At 49.7% G+C, this 21,563-nt stretch overlaps 1 protein-coding gene and 1 long non-coding RNA gene across 2 annotated transcripts; one reads left to right on the plus strand and one right to left on the minus strand.

Annotated features, from left to right (window-relative positions):
- Positions 1-49: 49 nt before the first annotated feature.
- Positions 50-17,569, plus strand: LOC134054244 (excitatory amino acid transporter 5-like). Its single transcript, XM_062509848.1, has 11 exons — positions 50-226; positions 2,395-2,474; positions 5,083-5,295; positions 5,975-6,017; positions 6,752-6,974; positions 9,873-9,972; positions 10,167-10,400; positions 11,916-12,110; positions 12,753-12,887; positions 13,682-13,781; positions 13,888-17,569. Exons 1-11 carry the CDS (start codon positions 50-52, stop codon positions 14,023-14,025), a joined length of 1,638 nt encoding a protein of 545 aa, XP_062365832.1. The 3' UTR covers positions 14,026-17,569.
- Positions 10,800-12,969, minus strand: LOC134054245 (uncharacterized). Its single transcript, XR_009934020.1, has 2 exons — positions 12,831-12,969; positions 10,800-11,468 (listed from the first exon to the last, which is right to left on the minus strand). It is a non-coding gene; the product is annotated as an uncharacterized LOC134054245 (long non-coding RNA).
- Positions 17,570-21,563: the final 3,994 nt, after the last annotated feature.

Below are 21,563 nucleotides of genomic sequence, written 5' to 3' on the forward strand. Positions count from 1 at the left end.
GGGCTGGGAGCTGCTCCCAGGGGCATCATCTGGGTGTCTGAGGACGACCATGTGGGAGTGGGTCAGAAGAGCTGTGTTGCACTCGCTGTGCACAGCCCTCCTGCACCTCTGGAAGTGGGTGCAGGCTTTCTGGTACAAAAATGGCCTCTTGACTCTCTCCATGCTGTCGGTTGTCACTGGATGCCTCCTGGGGTTCCTGCTGCGGACACTGGAGCTGACAGAACTGGTAAGCCTGGCTGGGATGGTGATGGGAGTGAGGGGGATGGAGTGGGGCAGGGGGCAAGTCCTGGAGCCAGTAAGGGTCCCAGATGGGCACAGCCCCAAAAGCAAAGGATCCAGCCCAAGAGAACCACCTCAAGGCAGGTTTCTGCCCATGGCTTTTCTCTTTTTCTTTCTTTTTCTTTTTCTTTTTTCTTTTCACCAAGAAGGTGCCAACAAATGCCCAAGCTATAGGACAAATCCTGCCTCCCTCCAGGGAGAGTGGGGAGCTCTGAGTTTGATCCCATGGGGCTGCAGGAGCCTTGAGGTAGGATGAGAATGGGAAAGGGGGGAATGTTTACTCAGGGGCTAGATGCTCAGTAAACAGGCTCCCCCCAACACTACCAGCAGTGTTGGGACCGGAGAGATGGGATCTAGGAGATGGGGTTTGAGGGATGGGCTTTGAGAGGAGGGGTCCTCCCATTACTTTCCCCAGTTCTGTGCAATCAAAGCACATTTCCATGCTCTGGAGAGGACCCAGCAAATAAACAGAGGGCTGGTGGGGAACCTGGAGGGCTTTGAGGAGTCACCTTCCTTTGAGGAGCCTTGGAGACAAATGCATTGGAGAAAAGGCACGAAAAAGGCAGGTTGGCTCAGCACTCTCCAGGAGCATCACGCTGCAAAACGGCACCAAGCTGAGATCCTCTGACTTGGGGCAGCTGGGCCACGGCTCAGCCCTGATCCTTCGCCAGGCTGCTGAGCCCAGGAGGGGGAATGATGCTCCAGGAGAGCTCAGCTGATGCTGGAACACCCCTGTGTTGCCCACTAGGATTTAGCAAAGTCTTGTCATTTCAATTAGGCCCTTCAGCATCAACACAGCAGGGATAATCTCGTTACTTAATTGAAGCTGGGTGTAATCTCCCTGAATCCCAGTGCACACACCCGTGAAAGCCCAGCAGGCACCCATGCTGGGCATAAGGCTGGCAGAATCTTGGGGCTCCAGCCCCTCCTCCTGCAATGCATCAAGTTTATCCATCCTCTGCTCCAGGCCCCTCCTGCCCTGTTGCCACAGCTCTGCTGTGGGCCTGGCAGCTACTAGAGACTGTCCCCACTAGAGACTTTTGTCACAAAATCTAGAGGAGAGCTGGAGAGATGCTGATCCCTGCTTTCCTCCCTGCAATGGGAAAGTGTCACAAAACTGAGAGACCCACTGGCAAAGAGATGCTGTTCAGATCTGGCATTACCCCTTGCACCAGCTGGGCTCATCGCAGCTCCACTCTGCCTGAGCTCCCTGGGGACATTAGCCATGTCCAGGCCAGACACTGGGACAATGCAGGGACAGCACAGGGGAGTGACTGAACATCTGCCTTGGCACCCCTCAAAGCCCCAGCATAGAGTGGTGGCTACTTTGGAGTAACCAAAAGTACCTTCTTGTTTTGGGGCAAACTCAGATCCCTACCTGACACCTCTACAGTGGCACAGTGAAATAGGGGGATCAGGGATGGAGGGAGGGAAGATGGATGGATGGATGGATGGATGGATGGATGGATGGATGATGGATGGGGGATGGAGGGATGGATGGTGGGTAAAGATAAGGATGGAGGGAAGGAGGGATGCTGGTCCCACAGGCTGCTAGTCATGGCTGTGGGATCCAGACTTTGAAGGTTGTCTCTTCAGCCCTTCCCCATGTCCATGTGAGGGGAAGGGGGTGGAGAGATGCCATGGCACCAAGATTATCTCATGGATGGCCAGACACCTGGGCTCTCCCTGAGCTTGTCTTTTTCATCTGCAGCCAAGTGACATTCCCACCTGCCAACAGCTTTGGGGTACTTTTGCCCCAAAGAAGATGCAGCCAAGCCTCTGCTCCCTGATAATGAGTGCAATGACTTTTGGGAGAAGCCAGTGGTGAGGCCATGTGCACCATTATCTAGAAGGCTACAGAACCAAGGATGTTTCTGGGAGGGGACCAACCCCACGTGCCCCTCCCTTGTTTACAGCCAGGTTTGCCATGTGGCCAGTATTCCCCATCCCTGAGCCAACCCCCAGTAAGGGACAGCAGAGTAATGGCATCACGGAGTCCCTCAAGGAGCAGCTGCAAGCTCAGAGCTGGGTCTGGCTGTGAAAAAGGCAGATTGATCAACTTTGAGTCCTTAACCCATAATCATTTACCTGACACATGGTCTGCTCTATATGCAGGAGAAGCAATATTTTTCCTTTCCTGGAGAGCTCCTCATGAGGATGCTGAAGATGCTGATCCTGCCCTTAATCACCTCCAGGTAAGATATCATCTTCTGCTCTAAAGCACCATCTTTCCATCACGTTGAAAAGATCACCCTGTGACCCCTGTTGAGGAGATAACCCCAAAATTGCATGGGGTGAGAATAACCCTGGCTCCAAGCAGTTAGCAGTCAAGCAGCATCCCCTGGTTGGTGTCCATCAAACCCCACAATTTCCCAGCAACAGTCAGGCAAATCCTCACCTGGACTTGGTAGGCACTTTCACCCAGGTCAGACACCTGCACTGGCTGGGGTTTTTCCCTTCTTTTGGGCAGCTGGTGATGTCAGGACCATCCGTGGGCAGTTGTGATGGGCTGTTTAACCTCAAAGCAGATTCCCTTAGAGGTATTTGAGAAAGTACAGGTAAAAAACATAAGCGTTCCCCAGTGCTGTGTCTGTCTTGAAAAAACCCATTTTATTGGCCCTAGAAATAAGGAACAGGGCCAGCAGGGCCCAGGGGTCTAAGCAAGGTCTTGAAAACCTTATATAGATTAACATATTGCAGACAATATGTTGGCATGTACTCATTACACACACATAAATGGTCAAGTCCTCGTTCCCTCAAGGATGTGTAATTTCTCTATTGTTTGTCAGAGTTGGCTTGTTGTCCCATTTGCCTCTAGTTCATTTTTGAGAGAAGTCTCTATCCTGGTCACACTTGACGTGTTCAATACCAGCCCTTGTAGAGAGGTCTGTACGTCACATCCATCCCTGAGGTGCCTGAGGGGTTCCCCTCACTCTCAGCCCTCCCTGCATCTCATTTGCTGAGTGGTCTCCTCTGGTCACTCTCCTGTCTGTGGGTGCAAGGTCTGCAGAGGCCTCCTGGGGGTTTTCTTTCATGTTGGATTGAACCAGGGATTTTTCTATAATTACTAAATGATGGTGAATTTCTGTCCTCCCTCTATGCACCATCTGAGAGGGGACTGGGTGGATCTCTTGAGTTTCCAAGGCCCTTCTCCTCCTGCATGTGTGGCTGCTGAATGGGATCCATGGGCTGACCACCACCTCAGCTACCCTGTGTGTCCCCAGGGTTGGCACTGACCCTTGTAGCCCTTCTGTTATGTCCTGCCTCAGGGTCAGGGCTTGGCTGGGTTCTGCAGGGGTTTAGTGTGGGTCTGTATGCATGTGGGGCACACAACCGCCCCAAAACACTCACATTTCATAGAATTCCAGAATATCCTCAGTTGGAAGGGATCCACAGGGATCATCAGTGCAGCCCCTGTCCCTGCCCAGACACCCCAACAATCCCACCCTGAGCATCCCTGAGAGCGGTGTCCAAACGCTCCTGGAGCTCTGGCAGCCTTGGGGCCGGGACCATTCCCTGGGGAGCCTGGGCAGTGCCCAGCACCCTCGGGGGAAAGAAGAACCTTTCCCTGAGCTCCAGCCCAAGCCCTGACACAGCTCCAGCCCTTGCTGGGCTCCTGTCCCTGTCCCAGAGCAGAGCTCAGCCCCAGCCCCTCTGCCTCCCCTCGGGAGGAGCTGCAGCCCCCGAGGAGTCTCCCCTCAGTCTCCTCTGCTCCAGCTGAACGAGCCAAGTGCCCTCAGCTGCTCCTCAGACCCTTCCCCAGCTCCGTGTTCCTCCTTTGGACACTCTCCAGCAGCTTTGGCTCCTTCTGATCTTGTGGTGCCCAAGGTGCCCCCAGCACTGGAGGTGAGGCTGCCCCAGTGCAGAGCAGAGTGGGACAATCCCTCCCTGGCCCTGGTGCCCCCCAGAACACGGTGGCCCTTAGGGCTGCCAGCGGTGACTCAGATCCAACTTGCCACTGACCAGGACCCCCAGGTCCTTTCCCACGGTGCTGCTCTCCAGCCTCTCATTCCCAGCCTGTCCCTGCATCCAGGGCTGCCCCATCCCAGGGCAGGATCCAACATTTGCCCTGTTAAACATTACACAGTTGGGGATTTCTCAGTCCTCACATTTGTCAGGGTCTCTCTGTGGGGCCTCTCTGTCCTTGAGAATGTCACCAATTCCTCCCAAATGAGTGTCCTCAGCAAACCCAGTCCTGCACCCAACTTGTCCTCACCACCAGCACTGCTGTCCCTGCTGGGGCAGCCTGTAATGCCCTCTCTATTTTTATCCCAGTTTTGCTGAGAAGTAGCTTATGGGTTACTTCCTAGGAAAGCTTATGTGTGCATGAAATGTGAATCTGCAGGTCTCTCCTGGGTGCATGGGGTCCATCCCCAGGATTTTATGAACCTTGCTGGTACCTTCCTTTGCTCCTCACAGTGACACACAGCAGTGGCATGAGGCAATGGAGATACAAGAGAACAGTATCTCACAAAAAAGGAGCAGCATCAGTTAGTCAACATAAAAATACACTAGGAGTATAAACTTAAACCCTTGTAGAAAACAGAAAATACGGCCAGACCTTGAGAAGGGGCTTGGAGGTGCCTCCTGCTCTTGACAACTCAGCTTGGGCCGTGACAAGCTCACCCTGGTCGTGAGATCCTGTAGGTGCTAGCAAAGGAATGTGCATGAGCTCAACGATGCCCTTAGGCTTTGGTTTAAAAACTTATGGAAACCCCTCCCACCTTGGAGATTTTGCCCATCAGGTGCATCTTGTGCAGTTTGGGGAGCAGACAGTGACCACTACTCTGTTCTGTGCCGCAGCCTCATGTCTGGGTTGGCTACCATGGACTCCAGGGCCTGCGGGAAGATGGGGGTGATCACCATCACCTACTACCTTTGGACAACCTTCATGGCAGTGACCGTGGGGATCATCCTCGTGGTCAGCATCCACCCTGGTGCAGCTGCCCAGAAGAACAACTACTCTGTGGGGAAAGTGGTGCTCAGCTCCGCCGACGCGTTACTGGATTTAATCAGGTGTGTCACAGGAATTCAGCAGGAGCCAAGGTTGTGGTAATGAAATCTTCCCAGAAGGTTCTGAATTCCCAGAAGACCCTGAGATCTCAAGGGAAACAGGAGAATCACTGGCCAGGTGCTGGTACCTCCAAGCCCAGTAACATGGGGTTCATTTTCCCCCATCCATGCCCCTCTGGCCACTCTGTCACTGCCACTGCTCTCCCAAAGCTGTCAGCACAGAAATGCACTGCAGCAGAGATCAGACAGTCGTGTTCCTTGCAAGGCTCGGATTCTCCTCTGCAGCCCCAGCTGGGACATGCCAAACCCAGACCTGACCCAGGGTTGGGTTAAGGCAGTGGGTGGGATTACCTGGGAGGTGTTGCAGCACAAACCCAGGTGCTGGGGGAGAATATCCATTTCTGGGGGTACTGGATTGACTGGGTCAGGCTCTGAGCAGGGGCTGCAGATGGCAGATGTCCATCCCAGGCTCAGGCTTTCCACCAATCCCATTTACACATGGTTCTTGGTCCTGCTTTGCGTTCACTTCCAACCTTCCTTTGCTCTCAGCTTGCACAGCTGTCGTAAGTTGTTGTTGGCTTTCATGTCCTCTTCCGGACATTGTGCCCACCAGAGGTGCTTCCCAGGATGCTCCGTACGCTCTCACAACACACTTTAACTCTGTGTCATTGGTCTCTTACAGAAACATGTTTCCTTCTAACCTGGTTGAAGCTTCGTTCCAGCAGGTGAGTTCACCTGACCCCTCTGCATGCAGCCAGGATGGAGCTCAGCTCCACACGAGGCTGCCTCTTTGCCCACCCACAGCCAGGACAGGAACCCCTTCCCCTTCCTCTGCATCCCCCCAGACTCACCCAGGGTGGGCACCTGAAGGCAGGAGGGTGCTGGGGGGACACAGGCTCACAGAGACTCCCGTGCCTGCCCTCTGCCTTCAGGCTCCTGTTTGGAAGCAGCACACACCCCTGCCCTCAGGTCCAGCTCCTGTGCGGCAGCTTTTCAATCCCTGGGGAGGGCAGGCAGCAGGCAGGGAAAGGGACACAAAGAAGGGATGCTTGAGGGAAGGGAAGGTAAGAGTGTACAAAGAGGACAGACTGAGTGGTGAGGAAGGGTGGAGGGACAGGGAAAACAAGCAAACTCATGGCATTGGGAAAGCAGTGGTGAAGCTCCCAGGAGGGATGGAGGGAGCAGAGGGGCCCCAGTGCTGTGCTGGCATCCTGCAGGGACCTGGGTCACTGACACCACGAGTCTGCTCTGCAGCCTTGGCTGAGGACAGTCTGCAGCCAACAGCCACAGCTCGCCTTGCCTGACTCATTCCTTGTTTCCACCAGCCTTTTACTGCCTGGAAACCAAACCTCTAACCTCCAGGAGCGCCCAGCCTAGGGCTGGTTTGGCCTCTGTGTTGAGAGCAGGATGGAACTCATGCCAGCAGCTCACTAACCTTCCTCCTTTTCTTCTGTTCCAGTATCGAACTGTTCTTGTCCCAGTGGTAAAGTCTCCTGGTTTCCCAAAAATCCCAGGAAAACCTGTCAATTTTATTTACTTTGCACCTGACGACAAAAACCCTGAAATCCATCGGCCTGTGTTCCTTGAGCTGACCCCATCACCTGAAATGACCTACAGGACCCTGGCTGGGACCAGCAATGAGATGAATGTCCTGGGGATTGTCATCTTCTCAGCAACCATAGGTATGTGCTCCTCCACAGGCCCAGGGGCAGCCCACGGTAGCCACTACTGTGGTCACCACGCTTTACAGAGCAAAAGATGTGGGACGAGGTTCTTTTAGCTTTAATTGTCCCAGTCCCTGGGAACTGGGCCCAGCAGAGAGCTCATGCCAAGGCTCCTGTCAGCACCACCCATGGTAGAGCTCACTAAAGCTGTAGGCACGGGGAAGGCTGTTTTAACCTGTACTTCCTTCACAGCTCACATGTGGGTCCCGAGGGTTTCCAAGCCATTACATAAGCTGGGGAGTCCTTTTAATGAAGTTTGAAGTGAGGTGTAATTTTGCAGAGGCTGCCTGAGACACAGCTCACCACTATAACCCAAACCCTTCATGCTGAGTGTTCAGCCCCTGAGCAGGCAGGATGCGACAGCAGGGTCAGACTTGGTGCTGTTACAGATATATGAGGATTCCCAACAGGACTCTCTGAAGGAAGTAGGGCAGCATCCTGCATTGAATGGCTTGCAGTCCTGTGTAGAAAAGGTGCTTGAAAGCAATTCTGGGAAGGAAGAAGGAGCAGAGGTTGTGGAGAGACACATGTAAGACAGGAGGTTTAAAGGGGAGAAAGTCATTGAAAAGAGGAACTTGAAGCTGCCTCAAAGTGTAAGAGGACACGGGTGCGAGGTTGAGGGGGAAAGGGAGGAGGGAGAGATCAGGAAGGAAAAAGAGTAGGAGGCAGTGAGATGAGCATGGTGGCAGGATTATGTGTAGATTAAGAGGTGAGGGCAAGGAGCTTGAACTTTGTGTATAAGCAACCAAAAAGCCAATTAGAGGATTTGAGGTGTGGAGGCAGTGCAGCCAGCACAGCACTGGAGTGTGCTGGGCTGCAGTCAGAGCCATGGAGAGCACCCAGATCTAAATGTGAGACCTCAGAGAAGTTGGCCACAGTCAGACTGGGCAGAGCCAGACTCACTGACAGATCCCTACAGCCAGAAGATGTCTCTGGTAATCTCCTGTCCCAGCAGCCAACACCCTCTGCACACCTTGGACACCGAGGAAAGGTGCTGAGCTCCTGCCCACAGGACATGTGGCCCCCCCCCCCCCCCCCCCTCCTCCCACCCCCGGCCCTGCCAAACCTGCTTTTCTCTTCTAAGATGACACTTCACAACCCTGCCAGCGTGGGAGTGGGATCAGCCTAAGTCATGAGGCAGTGGGAGCTCACCTGAGCCAGCCCCAGCCACCACCTGCACTTCCCATGTTTTTTGCCCAGCTCCACAAAGCCACAGACTGACAGAGCATCATCTGCACCACGGGCAACTTGATAAAGGGCATTCATACACCCACAGGATGCTTGCCTTATGAGGAGAGGCTGATTTGGGTTTGCTTGGCAGAAAACAGGAGAGGGACAGGCAGGGCACCGCAACCCCATGCCTTGGGAAATAGGGATCACCTCCTCTGTGCAGCCAGGTGGGGGGGTGGGGCAGGTAGAAGGTGGTTGAGCTCTCAGCAAAGTGTATTTGTGTTCAAACACCAAAACTCAGCGGGTTTTGGAGCTGAGACCAAGGTGTCCATGCAGCACCCACTGGGTAACCCAGAGTGACTTTGCTAGGAGGGCTGACCCCACACAGCTACCCCAGCTCTGACAGTTCTTCACTGGCACTGAGGGCCTTGCTGTTGCTTTTGAAACCCACGAGAGGGCAGAGATCCTTGCAGGAATCTGTTTACTTGGGCCATGTCTCCCAAATCAGCTCTGCAGGACCTGAAAAGAAGTTACTTTCTTCCAAAGCAGCTGTTGTGGCCACCAAACACTGGATGAATATCCAGAGAGCTGAGATTTAAACATGCCAAGCCTTGTCTCATTTCTGAAAGAGAAATTTCTGGCAAGTGTGAACCCACCTCACCTCTCTTTTGGGCATGGCAAGAGATCCAATCATAAACCAAGGGCCTCTTGAAGTCCTCAACCCTGAAGACTGAAGAGGGATCAGCAGGACAAGATCCTGTCTATATTCTTCTTTTCCAAGATAAAACAGACACTTGCACAGTGCTTCAAAATTAATTTTAGCCAACACAGGAAGAAGGACTTGCAACAAGCTGGAAACAAGATGGGCAAATACTCAAAGGTTCCTTTTCCCTTTCCTTGATGGGTTTCTGGAAAACCTCCCAACCATTCAAGCCGTAACTTGTATTTCTGCTCTAGCATTCTTTCAACAGAAAATTAGGCTGGATTAGGTTAATGCAAAATCAAAGGAAAAAAAAAAAAAAACAGATTTAGGAGAGAAGGCTTATTGCCTGTATCTAAGCAACTCACTCACATCCTTCCTGACATATCACTGTACAGCCACGTGTGTTGTCACCACCACAGCACAGCCCATGAGCCAACACTGAACAGCCCAGCTCACAGGGGAACCGGGTGAGGGACTGGGGTCCTGAGCATTGCTCAGTCACTGTGGCAGCCAGGGCCCCTTTCATTCCACAGCAGGGCAGGGATGCAGCACAGCCTCACATCCTCAGCTACAGAGAGCCCTACCACACCTTAGCCTTAAAAACATCAATTTTTATTTCAAGAGTTCATTATTCATGTATTACCAAAGAGCAATCCAGATATCCACTTAATCCACAGTTTATCCACCCCAGGAAATTACTCTTCCAGCATTGAACAGCAGTGAAGTTTATCTGTTTTTTGTGCAAGGAAGAGTCCAAATCCTGGATTTGGGGCTGGTGGGGCTTTGTGAGAAAAGGCCAGATGATTGTATTTGCTTGGAACAGAGAGTGGCCGTGATTCGGAGGAGCACATGGCAACCAGCATTAAATCAGGTTTTGCCTGGTGACCCCATTCTGTGGCCACCAGACCCTCAAGACACTTGGCCTGTCAGGTGCTGCTCCTGTGGTGCTCCCAAGTAACATAACCTGCTGTGCTTGGTTGCAGGACTTCTCCTGGGAAAAATGGGTGAGCGAGGAGCTCCGCTGGTTAACGTGTGCCAGTGCCTGAACGAAGCAGTTATGAAAATTGTCTCAATGGCTGTTTGGTAAATCTGCTTTTGATTGATTGATTTGCTTTCCTGCTGTCTAATGGCGATGCTGCTCACACTGCAAGTCTGTTGTGAGCACTGAATTTGTTTTCATATGAGTATACTACACAGTACCAAACACCGCCACGTCTATCCTGCACTGCTAAAGTGATTGCTGCATCCTCATAATTTTTTATTCTTATTCTTTGCAGGTACTTCCCCTTTGGCATTGTATTTCTCATAGCTGGAAAGATCTTGGAGATGGAAGATCCATCAGTTATAGGACAGAAACTGGGACTGTATGTCATTACAGTAGTGTCAGGACTTGCCTTGCATGGAATCGTCCTTTTACCTCTGCTTTTTGTGCTCATCACCAAGAAAAACCCCTTTGCTTTCATTCAGGGGATACTGCAAGCCTTGCTGATCGCCTTAGCTACATCCTCCAGGTAGGAAAACATGGCTGGAACCTGCAGATACTGCAGATCAGGGATCTGGTTTAGCAAGGAGATGTGGCTGTATCCCGCCAGGTGAACTCTGGGACGACGGGTGTCACTCAAAGGAAAACTATGCTCCAGCACTACTTGAAATTAGAATGCTCCTGATTTTAGGAGGAAGCAGACACTTGGCCCTGCCCTGGTCGGCAGACCTGAGCAGCTTGTGGTGCTCTTCCACTCACCCTCTCTCAGGGTTTTCCCAGAGCAAACCAGCAATGTTTTTGTGTATGTGTGCACACTTCATTCCATTGCTGCAGTCTTCTTTCCATGAATTCAAACTAGGACTGTTGCAGGTGCTTTATAAACTGCATGGGGTCATGCTCCTGGAGTTTAATTGAGAACATCAAAAGCTCTTCTGAACACTTTATTGACAATCTAAAATCAACTACAGTGTATCCCAAGTTCATCCACAGAAAAATCTTACCTACCTTGAAAAGATTTTAATCATTTTAGATTATATTTATCTATTCTATTTTCATTGAAATACATTCCTTATAACAATGAAAAAAAGTTCACACTATAAACCACCATCCTTTTCTGAAGACACACAGATTCATGTATTTTCCTGGAGCATATTTGACCAGGCAAAGGGTTTTCCTGGCCTCTCTGTTGCTTCTCCACATAATCCAACTAAAACCACCTGCCTTCCACCTGCCATCTGTGCCTCCCTTCCCCAGTGTCCACCGCTGCAACCACTGCTTCTGCAATTCTTAATGACCTGGTCTCCTCCTGAATCTGGATTTCCAGCTCTGTCTCCATCAGGCTTCTCTTCCCTCTGCTCTGCAGTCAGCTAAGGGAGGGAGAACTGTCACAGAAAGAATACCCTGCTCCTTGTCCCAGCCCCATGGTCTGTACCCAGGGCTGGGGCCACCACTCTGCATCCAGAGCCTTTCCCAAACGCAGTCCCCATCTCCCAGAGTCTGTCACAATCCAATTGACTTCTGTGGTTTCCTTTCTTCAATCTGTTCTTCTTCCTCCATTCCTCATCCCAGTTCCTGTGGGACAGTTGTTGTCTTCATGCTAGACAGAAGCAAGAGAGACAGGTGAGGGGTACAGAAGCTGAGGCAGGCATCCCTCATGGAGTAGACAGGTGAGGACAATGGGGATCTGGCTGGACCCCAACACAGCCAGTGCTGGCAAATGCTGTCTCACACTCCAGGAGGTGCTGCAGGGATATCGTGGGCACCAGGGATGTTCAACAGAGCTGCAGCCATAGCACAGAGGTGGTTAAAGTGGTGTCTTCAGCCACTGAAATGGCATTCTCACATGCTCTCTCAGCCTGCAGCTCACTTTGCTGCTGATGTCTATACCCCAGGTGGTAAGATCTGAAGAGACTTTGATTGTGACGGCAATTTGTGCAACACTGCGGCATCCACCCTCAGGAGGGCTGGTATTTCTGTCCCATCACACTGACTCCAACTTACAAAGCTCAACACAAGGAATTACTGCTTGTTTCTTGTCCTGCAGCTCAGCCACCCTGCCCATCACCCTCAAGTGTCTCCTGGAGAACAATGGCATCGACAGGCGCGTGGCACGGTTCGTGCTCCCTGTTGGGGCCACCATCAACATGGACGGCACTGCGCTCTACGAGGCAGTCGCTGCCATCTTCATTGCCCAGGTCAATGAGTATGAACTGGATTTGGGACAAATTATAACTATAAGGTAAATGTTTCTCTGCAGCAGCCAGATTATTTCTCTCTATTCCTACATACAGACATTAGGATAACCTCTTGCATTTTTCCTGTCTGCAGAGCTCTTTTAATGCACAGAGTGACCTTTGCTGGGAAGTTGAGGAGCAGGGGAGGGTACCACATGTCCCAGTCCCTATGCTGTGTGCCAGGGAAAGCTAGACTGGCTCTGCACCCCAGAATCTACTGCAAGCCAAGGACTTTGCCTGTAGGGAAAAGCGTACCTGCACAGACACGTGGCTGGAACAGGTCAGCACTGCAGTGCTGAGCATAGAAGGATTTGTGCAGGTGTCATTTACTCCCTTTCGGGAATGGGATATTCCGATTTTATAAGCAGGAATATAAGCAGGGAAGTAAAGCATGTAACTAAATAATAATAAAGTACATTTGCAAATATTTAGCAATTTTAAGGAGGAAGTCCCTACTACCCTTAAGATGGAGGGCAGCACAGAGCCAGGGCACCCGCTGCCAGACCCTGCTGTGCACAGGGCAATTTGTGATAGCACCTGGGGACAGGAAGGTGGAGGAAGTCAGATCCACTCAGTCTTTCCACACAGCAGTAACTCTGCTATGCAAACACGCTAGTTTGAATTACACAGCCACCTTCTCTTTGCAGCATCACGGCCTCGGCAGCCAGCATTGGGGCCGCTGGGATCCCGCAATCCGGGCTTGTCACCATGGTCATTGTGCTCACCTCCGTGGGGCTGCCCACCGAGGATATCACCCTCATCATCGCTGTCGACTGGGCTCTGTAAGTGCTCTCCAGGCCACTGCTATGGGCGGTGCCCAGGGTCAGTTCATGGTGATGTATCTTCATCTTGATGGATGAAACCAGATTGCTCCCGAGACAGAAACCCATGCTGGATTACACTTGTCACAGAAACACACAGCCTGTGAAATGTGCCATTCTAAAGTACTAAGATAAAGACAAAGCGAGTCATTAGGTGAGGAACCACAGAGAGCAGATGCTAAGTTATAGAATCCACACACGGGTGGCTGGTTTGTACTTCCCATCCCCCAGAGAGAAGAGGGAACAGTGCCAAGTATCATGGCTGCTTTTCTTTTTCCCTCCCTCTTTTCTCTTTTCCCCCACAAAGGAAGGTTAACACACCACCAGTTCAGCCTTTCAGCATCACAGGGTACCCAGCACCCACTGGCACCTTCTACTAATGTGAGAGATGCTTGTGGTAGACAAGAGGAGCAGTGGCTAGATCTACAGGATTTCTCCTCAGGAGGCATCTCAAGGAGTTTTATTATCTGCTGAGGCAGCTCTCCTTCCACTTAGCACTACAGTGCCTGTCCCAGTTCAGGAGGTGGCACTGGCAGGTCCCTGTACTGCTCACACAGGCAGGGTGAGACAGATGCTGTCCCAGCATGGGGCTCACAACAGAGACCATTTTCTCTCTACATCTGCAAAACCAACACAGCACATGGCAACACCAGTGGGAGGGACATTCAGGATGGAGGCTGAGTGTTCCAAAGCCATCAACATGCTGGGCACACTGGCTGTGGCCACCCCCTCATCCTGGCACTGTCTCTCCACAGGGACCGACTACGAACCATGACCAACGTCCTTGGTGACGCCCTGGCTGCTGGCATCATAGCACATGTCTGTGAGAAGGACTTTGCCCCAAAGCCTCCCCCAGTATGTATGGCATGGTGGGAGGACAGGGGAACATGGCACACAGCAGGACAGCACAAGGCACCTGCCCACTCCAGAAGATTAAAACTCTGCTCTTTCCTTTTTGCAGCAAGACCCAGTGAGCAACAAAGACAAGTTTCCTTCTGCTGAGACCTCACACCTGCACCCCAAAGACAATGGGATTGAAATGACTGAAGAAACACTGTTGGATCAGACAGGAATTCACTATAACATCTGCCAGGTGTAGATAACAGCGTTCCTGCACCCTGGAATGGCATCTTGGTGCTAAACACTGACACTGTAGGTGTCGAATATGGATGCTTTGCAAGATAAAGGCCTTACTTGGCACAAAAAGTGGGAAAATTCTCTCTTATCCTTTGAAGACTGTGGGACTCCCACCAGGCACCCAAAGAACATGGCTCTGCCCCTGGGGCAGGGAGCCACCTCCTCCCTGAACCTGAGGACACAGCTGGGAGCTCACTGCCCTGTCTTAAATAGATGGCTTTGAAGGATTTATAGCTCCCATTTTTCCAAGCTCACCTGTTTCTGAAAGCTAGGGAGGTGAGCAGGTGTTAGCAGACTGGATTTGGTGAGAATGCAGTAGGAATTGGAAACACTGAGCCCTTTGGCCAGCAGCTCTTCCCTGGAGGCCAGGTTGTACTCCAGAAGCTTTTGGTTCTCTTATTATAGACATTATTTTTTTTAATCATTGCTTTTATTACTGGGTTCTCATCTAAAAACTAAGATTAAGTGAATTTGTCTAGAGCTCAAAATCCAAGTTGGACATAACTGGATTTCCCAGCTGTCAGGTTAGACAGGACGGCTGAGCTGTTGCACTCTGTCAGGGACACTGGGATTCACTGGCTGGAAGAAAGGAAGGACCAGCTGGACACCTGTTCCTACAGCTGTTTTATTACAGAGAATTAATTTACCAGGTCCAATTGCAACTGTGTTGATTTTCCCAGCTAAGGCTCTGTCCCCAGGTTCAAATTCCAATGACAGCCTTAAAATCCAGGCTTCCCAGGGCAGCCTTCTACACAAAAGCCTTTTATACCAACAATTCATGTCACTGAATTAACTTGTCTCTTAAAATGTCATCTCTTTTCTCCTTGATATTTCCTGCCACAGAATTAGCAATCACAACACTCAGACCCCTACACACATTACTGAACTGTTCTCCAATTGCACATAAAGAAAATATTTTCTATGCAGAATTCTTTCAAGGTGAAGTCAGAAGTTGTAAAAAAAATTCTAATTTACAAATATTCATTCCAGTTTTGCCAAATGAAAAGGAGAAACTATTAAATATCATAAACCAGCTTTTACACAAAAATTGTCTCCTATTAAATTACAACAGCCTCCCCATAATTAGAATACTGGGCAACATAAGCTTGAGACACTGCTGCTAACTTTGGCCTTTTTCACCCTTTCTCCTTGGTGAGGTTAATTGTTACCTTCTTAAACATTACAGCCCAACTGCTCTTCAAGGAACAGTCATGTCATTCACAAACCTAAAATAACCACATTTCAAATCAATCTCTGCAGCTTCCCCAGACATCCCTCCCTCCTTCCCTTATCATTTATGATCACCATGATACATCACACGCTGGTTCAGCATCACTGGCTCTGAAGGGATTTGTGGTTGTTCCTCTTTACCAGGACTGAGCTCAGCCACCCAAAACCCCCTGGGAGATGCTGGTGAACACTGGGGAGGCTCCAGGCAGCCCCAGTTCTGGACAAGGGTCTGAGTATCCCATCCATCTGCAAGTCACCCACATCCTGCAGACACTGTTGGAAAGACACCTCCAATGCACCTGCTCCAATGTGGTAATTAAAATAGGTGAGATATATGAGACCTTTCTGGTCAGTCACTGGTGCATGGAGCACCCACATCCCTCACTGCATACCATGGGTGAATCCAGGCTGACCAGCACAGACAAGCTCCATTCTCTCATTAATGAGGTGTGGATATTACAGCCCACAATTAACCCTGCAACAAAAGGCAGGATGGAATGTCCATGATGAAGGTCCTTGAGTGAGTGCTGGGGCTGCAGGATGAGCCTCTGGGCAGTCACTCCCATTACTAGGCTGCTGCAGACCACCTTATCCCCTGCCCTGGAAACAGCAAGTCACACTAGAACAATTTAAACAGCACATCCTTGAGCTCTCTACAACAAAGAAAAAATTATTACTGAAAAAATCCTACCCTGTACAACTTGCCCCAGGAGTTACAAGTCCTGTGCTTTATCAATCCCAGTGAGACTTTTGAATCCAGGAGCCTCAAAACTGGGCTGTCATCACTGCGCCCCTCTAACAAGATAAAACAAGGAGAAAAAAAAAATTCAAGTGCTTCTGAAAATCACTTTGTGGTCTGGTACAGAGGGAATGCATCGTTATTGATGGGGAAAACTCAAAAGGCAGCAAGGACAATCCATCTTCACCACTGCAGGCACAGGAGAGGCACCTGAACACTTTTAACAGGGCAGAAATTGTGGAAAAGCAAATGGAACAGATTTATGGGATGGCCCAGCTGGTGAGGAGCCCCATCCCAGACTATGCCCTTGGGATAGCACCATCCCAATCCCACCTGTGTTTTCAATCTGCTGCTGGGGAAACACTGCCACCAGTGTTTACCTGCTGCTCAGGCAGGAAGGAATAGCAGCCTCCCTGTGGCAGCCCCAAGAGTCAGCGGCACCCATGGAACCCCAGAATGTCAGCAGGGCTTTTGAAGAGAGCAACACAAACTCACTGGGGGTGAGGAACAAGAGATTTCTAGAAGACAAGAAAGTAGCAGAAGACAAGAAAGTCACTGGGCAGCACCTGGAAGAATTTTGTACTGTACTAACTGTATTCAGGAGACTAGGATGGGAAGGAGGTGAAGTTCCATGTGTCCCACATCAGGGAAACTGAGGTGTCTTGCTTGGCAAACTGGTACCTGTCTATTCAGCCTCAAAAAAGATAAAAACAAGGTAAAAACAACAGGCACTGCCCAGGCTCCCCAGGCAATGGTCCTGGCCCCAAGGCTGCCAGAGCTCCAGGAGTGCTTGGGCACCGCTCTCAGGGATGCTCAGGGTGGGACTGCTGGGGTGTCTGGGCAGGGACAGAGGTAGATCAATGATCCCTGGGGTCCCTTTGAGTTCAGGATATTCTGTAGTTCAATAATTAAATTCTACTGACTGATACACTCTGCCTTCAAAGTACTATAAACTATTTTCCCAGGCACCTGCAAGAAAAAGAGGTGCCTCTCTGTTCTAGCACTGAAAATCTAACTGTGTTATTTCCATGCAACTGGAGAAGTACAGGCAGCACAAGGCACAAACCCTACAGCACAGAACTCTGGCGTACAGAAAGCATACAAACTCAAATGCGCATTTCTTCCTTGGAAATCCTGTTTTCCTTAAACAAAAATCTCAGCTGCTACATGATCCCTGGTTTATGGTTGCTGTGCATAATACTGTAATCAAGTTGGAGAGCAACTGGGTGAAGGAATTTGGCTCTTATACAAGTGTTATTTTACTGAAAAAAAATTCAAGGAAAGCTACTTTGGTGAACTAAAAATCCACGTGAAAGGTATTTATGGGGTCTGTGGTTATTAAGCAAAAGGTAAAGTTGAAGCAGTCTTTGGCTTTGGGGCATGTCCCAGACAGGGGCAGACAACCCATTCAAGGGCCACATGAGCCTTGACTGGGGAATGACATTTCCAGTGATATTTAGGAATCTGAAGATGTGACTGACCATAAACACTAAGCTTAAATGAATTTTCATTGAACTGAATGACTCAAGTGTATACTTTACTCAAAACACAATGGCTTGTTCCACAAGCCCATAAATAAGTTGCTTTGATCCTACAGACTGGTTCTTTTCTGTGCATCAGTTGTCTTCCACAGGACAAGTCATTTTTACAGATCTGAATTTATAAAATGATGAGTTTTGATCAGGGACTTTTGCTTTTATATTATTTTCACATCTTTTTATGATGCATAAATGGAGCTGGAAGGGCACTGGAAGAGCACTGCTGCCATCCTTCCTTTGAATCACAATGTACTTTAGTTTGCGTTTTACTACAACTGAAAAAAATAACAAAATAACTCAGTGCTGTAGCAAGTGGCAAAATTCAAAAGATGTGAAAACCAGCGTAAAGCTCTCTTTTAATTTAAAACATTACCCACTTCAAAATTAGTCCACAAGTTTTCTAGAATAATTTTGAAAATTCCCTTCCACAAAATGCTCTGACAGTAATTGTTTAAAAATCTATTAAAATCCCAGGTTTCTCTGTAAAACCAGATCTCCAAAGCAGCTCTGAACGACTCAAAGATATGGCTCAAATAAGTTTGGCTGGGTTTTTTTGACAATTACAGCATGTAACCTCCACTAAATGCTCCTCTAAGGAGTGAATGCCTCCCTGGGGATGTGTTTTCTGCCTCTCTCTTTCCAATTCACTGTACGCATTTGTTTACTTGAGGAATTCCTAATCCTGTCTGGAGTGATAACAACTTTCTAGAAAATCTAAGTTAATAATTTCAGTTCCTTCTGCAGGCAGGTGCAGCTCAGTCCATCACCCAGGGGTTATACACACCACAGCCCAGGCTCAGGGCAGGTCCTGCTCAGAACATGGCACTGTGAGAGCACAGCAAGGCACATCAGTGCCTGTGCTCATGGGACCATTTGCAAACATCAACAGTTCAGATCTAGCTCATGAACTGTCATTCAGTGTTCACATGCAGAGAATATCATCCCACCCCCTGCCACAGGCAGGGATGCCTTCCACTATTCCAGATCACTCCAAGCCCCGTCCAATCTGGCCTTGGACACTTCCAGGGACACAGGGGCAGCCACAGCTGCTCTGGGCAACCTATGCCAGGGCCTCCCCACCCTTACAGAGAAAAAATTCTTCCCAATATCCCATCCAGCCCTGCCCTCTGGCAGTGGGAAGCCTTTCTCTCTTGTCCTGGCACTCCAGACCCTTGTCTCAAGTCCCTCTCTGGACCTCTTGCAGTCTTCCTAAAAGTTGTACCTGCACCTTTGCTGGGGCCTCAGGGCTGGTGTTTAGACTCCCCCCTCCCAGTGCCCTGCAGATCCCATCAGCCCCCAGCCATGCACAGTACAGGGTGGAGAGGTGCCTCATGGACTCATTACCTTGGGCCTCCACCAGCCTGGGCAATTCTGCAGTGTGTTCCACCTCACTGTGCTGGATATTCTCCAGATGCAAACTTTCCAGGATTCAGCGTGGGAAGGAAGCTGTAGCACCCCTGTGTAAGATGCTCCAAAATCCACATCAGGAATAGCCAGACTTTGGCAAGTGCAGAGGTCCTGGTAGCCAGGTGTGCAATATGCACTTACCTTTTTATTCTAGAAGCTTTGTGTCTCATTTAAACTACACATATCAAGTGCCCTGTAGCCAACAGTGAGAGCCAGGACCTTTCTGAGGAGTACATCTCAGGCATTTTTTAGATGTCTTCAAAAGGTTCTTACTGATGGGTTTGGACTAGGTGCTAATACCTTAATAGTTACAGTCAGTAGGATGAATCCCACCCTAAATTACATGTCTCAGCAAAAGACCTACATTTAGAATCCTGAGCCTTCAAACTCTAAAAGGTCAAATTTTAGTTTTCACTCTGAGTCACAGACTTAGCAAACCACAGCTCAACACAGACAGGAAAGGAAAATAAGGCTGACTGAAACATTACACCCAACCCAAAACTGGCTGTTCCACTCAGCAGGTCATTTCACCTCAGAGATCTACTCACTGTCCTTCCTTGAAACACGACAAAATGGGTATTTGGCCATTCTCCTCCTTCTTTCCCTTTCAATATTTCTGGAGTCTTCAACCATCTGCAAAGCAGGATTTTAAACCAGATTCTGGTGCCAAAACATTGAGAAGAGCAGCATCATGATACCAGCTTCAGAATACTGTGTTGTTTCTAAACATCTCACTCCATTTCTCTGTCTTGCTTTCTCTACCCCCAAGCAGTTACTTACTTTGACAGGCTGCAATCACTAGAGACAGACAAAACACATACTCTTCGCACTTACAGCCCTGCAGACATCTACTGGTGGTGTCACAGCTCAAGTCAGGCTAAACTTGCTTACGATTTTCCTCCTAATGCCAACAAAATGCCAATCCTGACCTTTAATTCTTTTGATTTATTGGTTTCTACTGCTCATGTATCAAGTGATTCTCCCCCACAGGATGCAGCATCCACCCAGTAGCCATTCAGAGTTATGAGCAGCTCTTCCTGACCATGCTTCCCTTTAACCTGAGCACCAATCTGCATTTCCTAGACATGAAGCCTTAAGTAGGAAATAAAACATTCATACCTTCCCAAGAAGCAATTACTCACTTGCTCACAACTAGTTAGCAAAGCAGAACTCTGTTCTAATTCACCCTCTCACCTTTCCAACGAGGTGCAAACCGAACACACAGGGAACTGCTCAGGCTCTGGCTTCACCAATGGACCTGAATTATTTCACCCTTTGAACCCACAATCGTACAACCTGCCTTTCCCCTCATGATCCAGCAAAGGCAGGAGCTCAGTGAGCAGGAGCCAAGGTAAGTCTCAGCAGTGACACAACCAAGGAGCAGAGAACAGAAACAATCTGGAGAGTCCCACTGCTCAGGGTGAATATCACGTGAACTCCAGCAGCTCTACTGGGGCATTAACCTCCCAGAACTGGCAGATATAAAACAACCAGAAACACAGGAACCTTGCAAATGGGCAGATACAAACAAACAGGACTCCTCTTCCATTGTCCATTGCACTCTCAGAGCACTCAAACACAGCTGAAAAGAAAAAGCAACCACCAGGAACACCTGCTGCTGCCAGCACCAACAGCCACACAATTCCACCTACTCTGAGTCGGGCTGGGGACAAGGACCACCACATCCTACTGCTCAAAGCAGATGGCCTCATAACAATACCCTGTTTTGTAAGGAAGAACCCAGGGCTGCGGGCCTGTACCAACACAGCTGTGGCACTGAGTCCAGCACAGAGAGAAACCCCTCCTGTGTGCGCAGCTCATGGGGCTGCCCCAGCTGTGCAGCCCTGATGCTCCTGGCAGCTGCCAGCAGCAGGTAAGCTCTGCCCTCCTCAGCAAACCACCCTCCAGCTGGATTTCATCTGCAACCATCAGGAACACACTGCTTTAACCAAGGACCGCAAAGATAGCTCTAAAGAGGGTATTGATTAGTGACAATCCCCACAATTCCTTGGCCAGCTCTGGACAGCAAGCAGCCGCATCCATCATCACTGCAGTGCCAGTGCTGACTTTACCTGAGAAACTGAGCTGGTCGAAGTTGTAAACAGCAGGTTTCTGGTGTACACAATTCTTCCTCATCACTGCATCACTACCCTGCATGACATCCTCACTTCCCTCACCTTCCACCCCCATGAAGAAAACCACCAAATTGCTCAGCGGGTTCCCTGTCAGAATAAGCAAGACAGGATGGTTCAGTTCAGCACAAACATATCACAAGGTTTGGGCCTCTCCAACTGTCTCCTTGTAAGCAAAAAGAGCTCAATGGCAGTGCCACATGCTGCACCTGGAAACAGGACATCAAAAAAAGCTTCTATATTCCAGCTTCTTTGGGAGAAAGAATTCACTATCTGCCCATTCTGAGCCTCCTATGCCACCTATGTGACCAACCCCTGAGCAACAGATGCATCGAGATTTTGAACTTCTCATCAACAGCCTTCCACTACATTTTCATAAACAGGTGGCAGTAGACTGACAGTAAATATTGACAGTAGAATACCAAAGCCTTCCAGGACAGAATTTCTCCACACC

The sequence above is a fragment of the Cinclus cinclus genome, chromosome 28 (genome assembly GCF_963662255.1).
Source record: "Cinclus cinclus chromosome 28, bCinCin1.1, whole genome shotgun sequence".
NCBI classification, from domain to species: domain Eukaryota; kingdom Metazoa; phylum Chordata; class Aves; order Passeriformes; family Cinclidae; genus Cinclus; species Cinclus cinclus.

Excerpts from the sequence above, each read along its gene's own strand:
- LOC134054244 (XM_062509848.1), top strand. The coding sequence starts at position 50 with ATGTGGGAGTGGGTCAGAAGAGCTGTGTTGCACTCGCTGTGCACAGCC. Across the intron at positions 227-2,394 it reads CACTGGAGCTGACAGAACTG|GAGAAGCAATATTTTTCCTT; the intron begins GTAAGCCTGGCT and ends CTCTATATGCAG. Across the intron at positions 6,018-6,751 it reads TTGAAGCTTCGTTCCAGCAG|TATCGAACTGTTCTTGTCCC; the intron begins GTGAGTTCACCT and ends CTTCTGTTCCAG.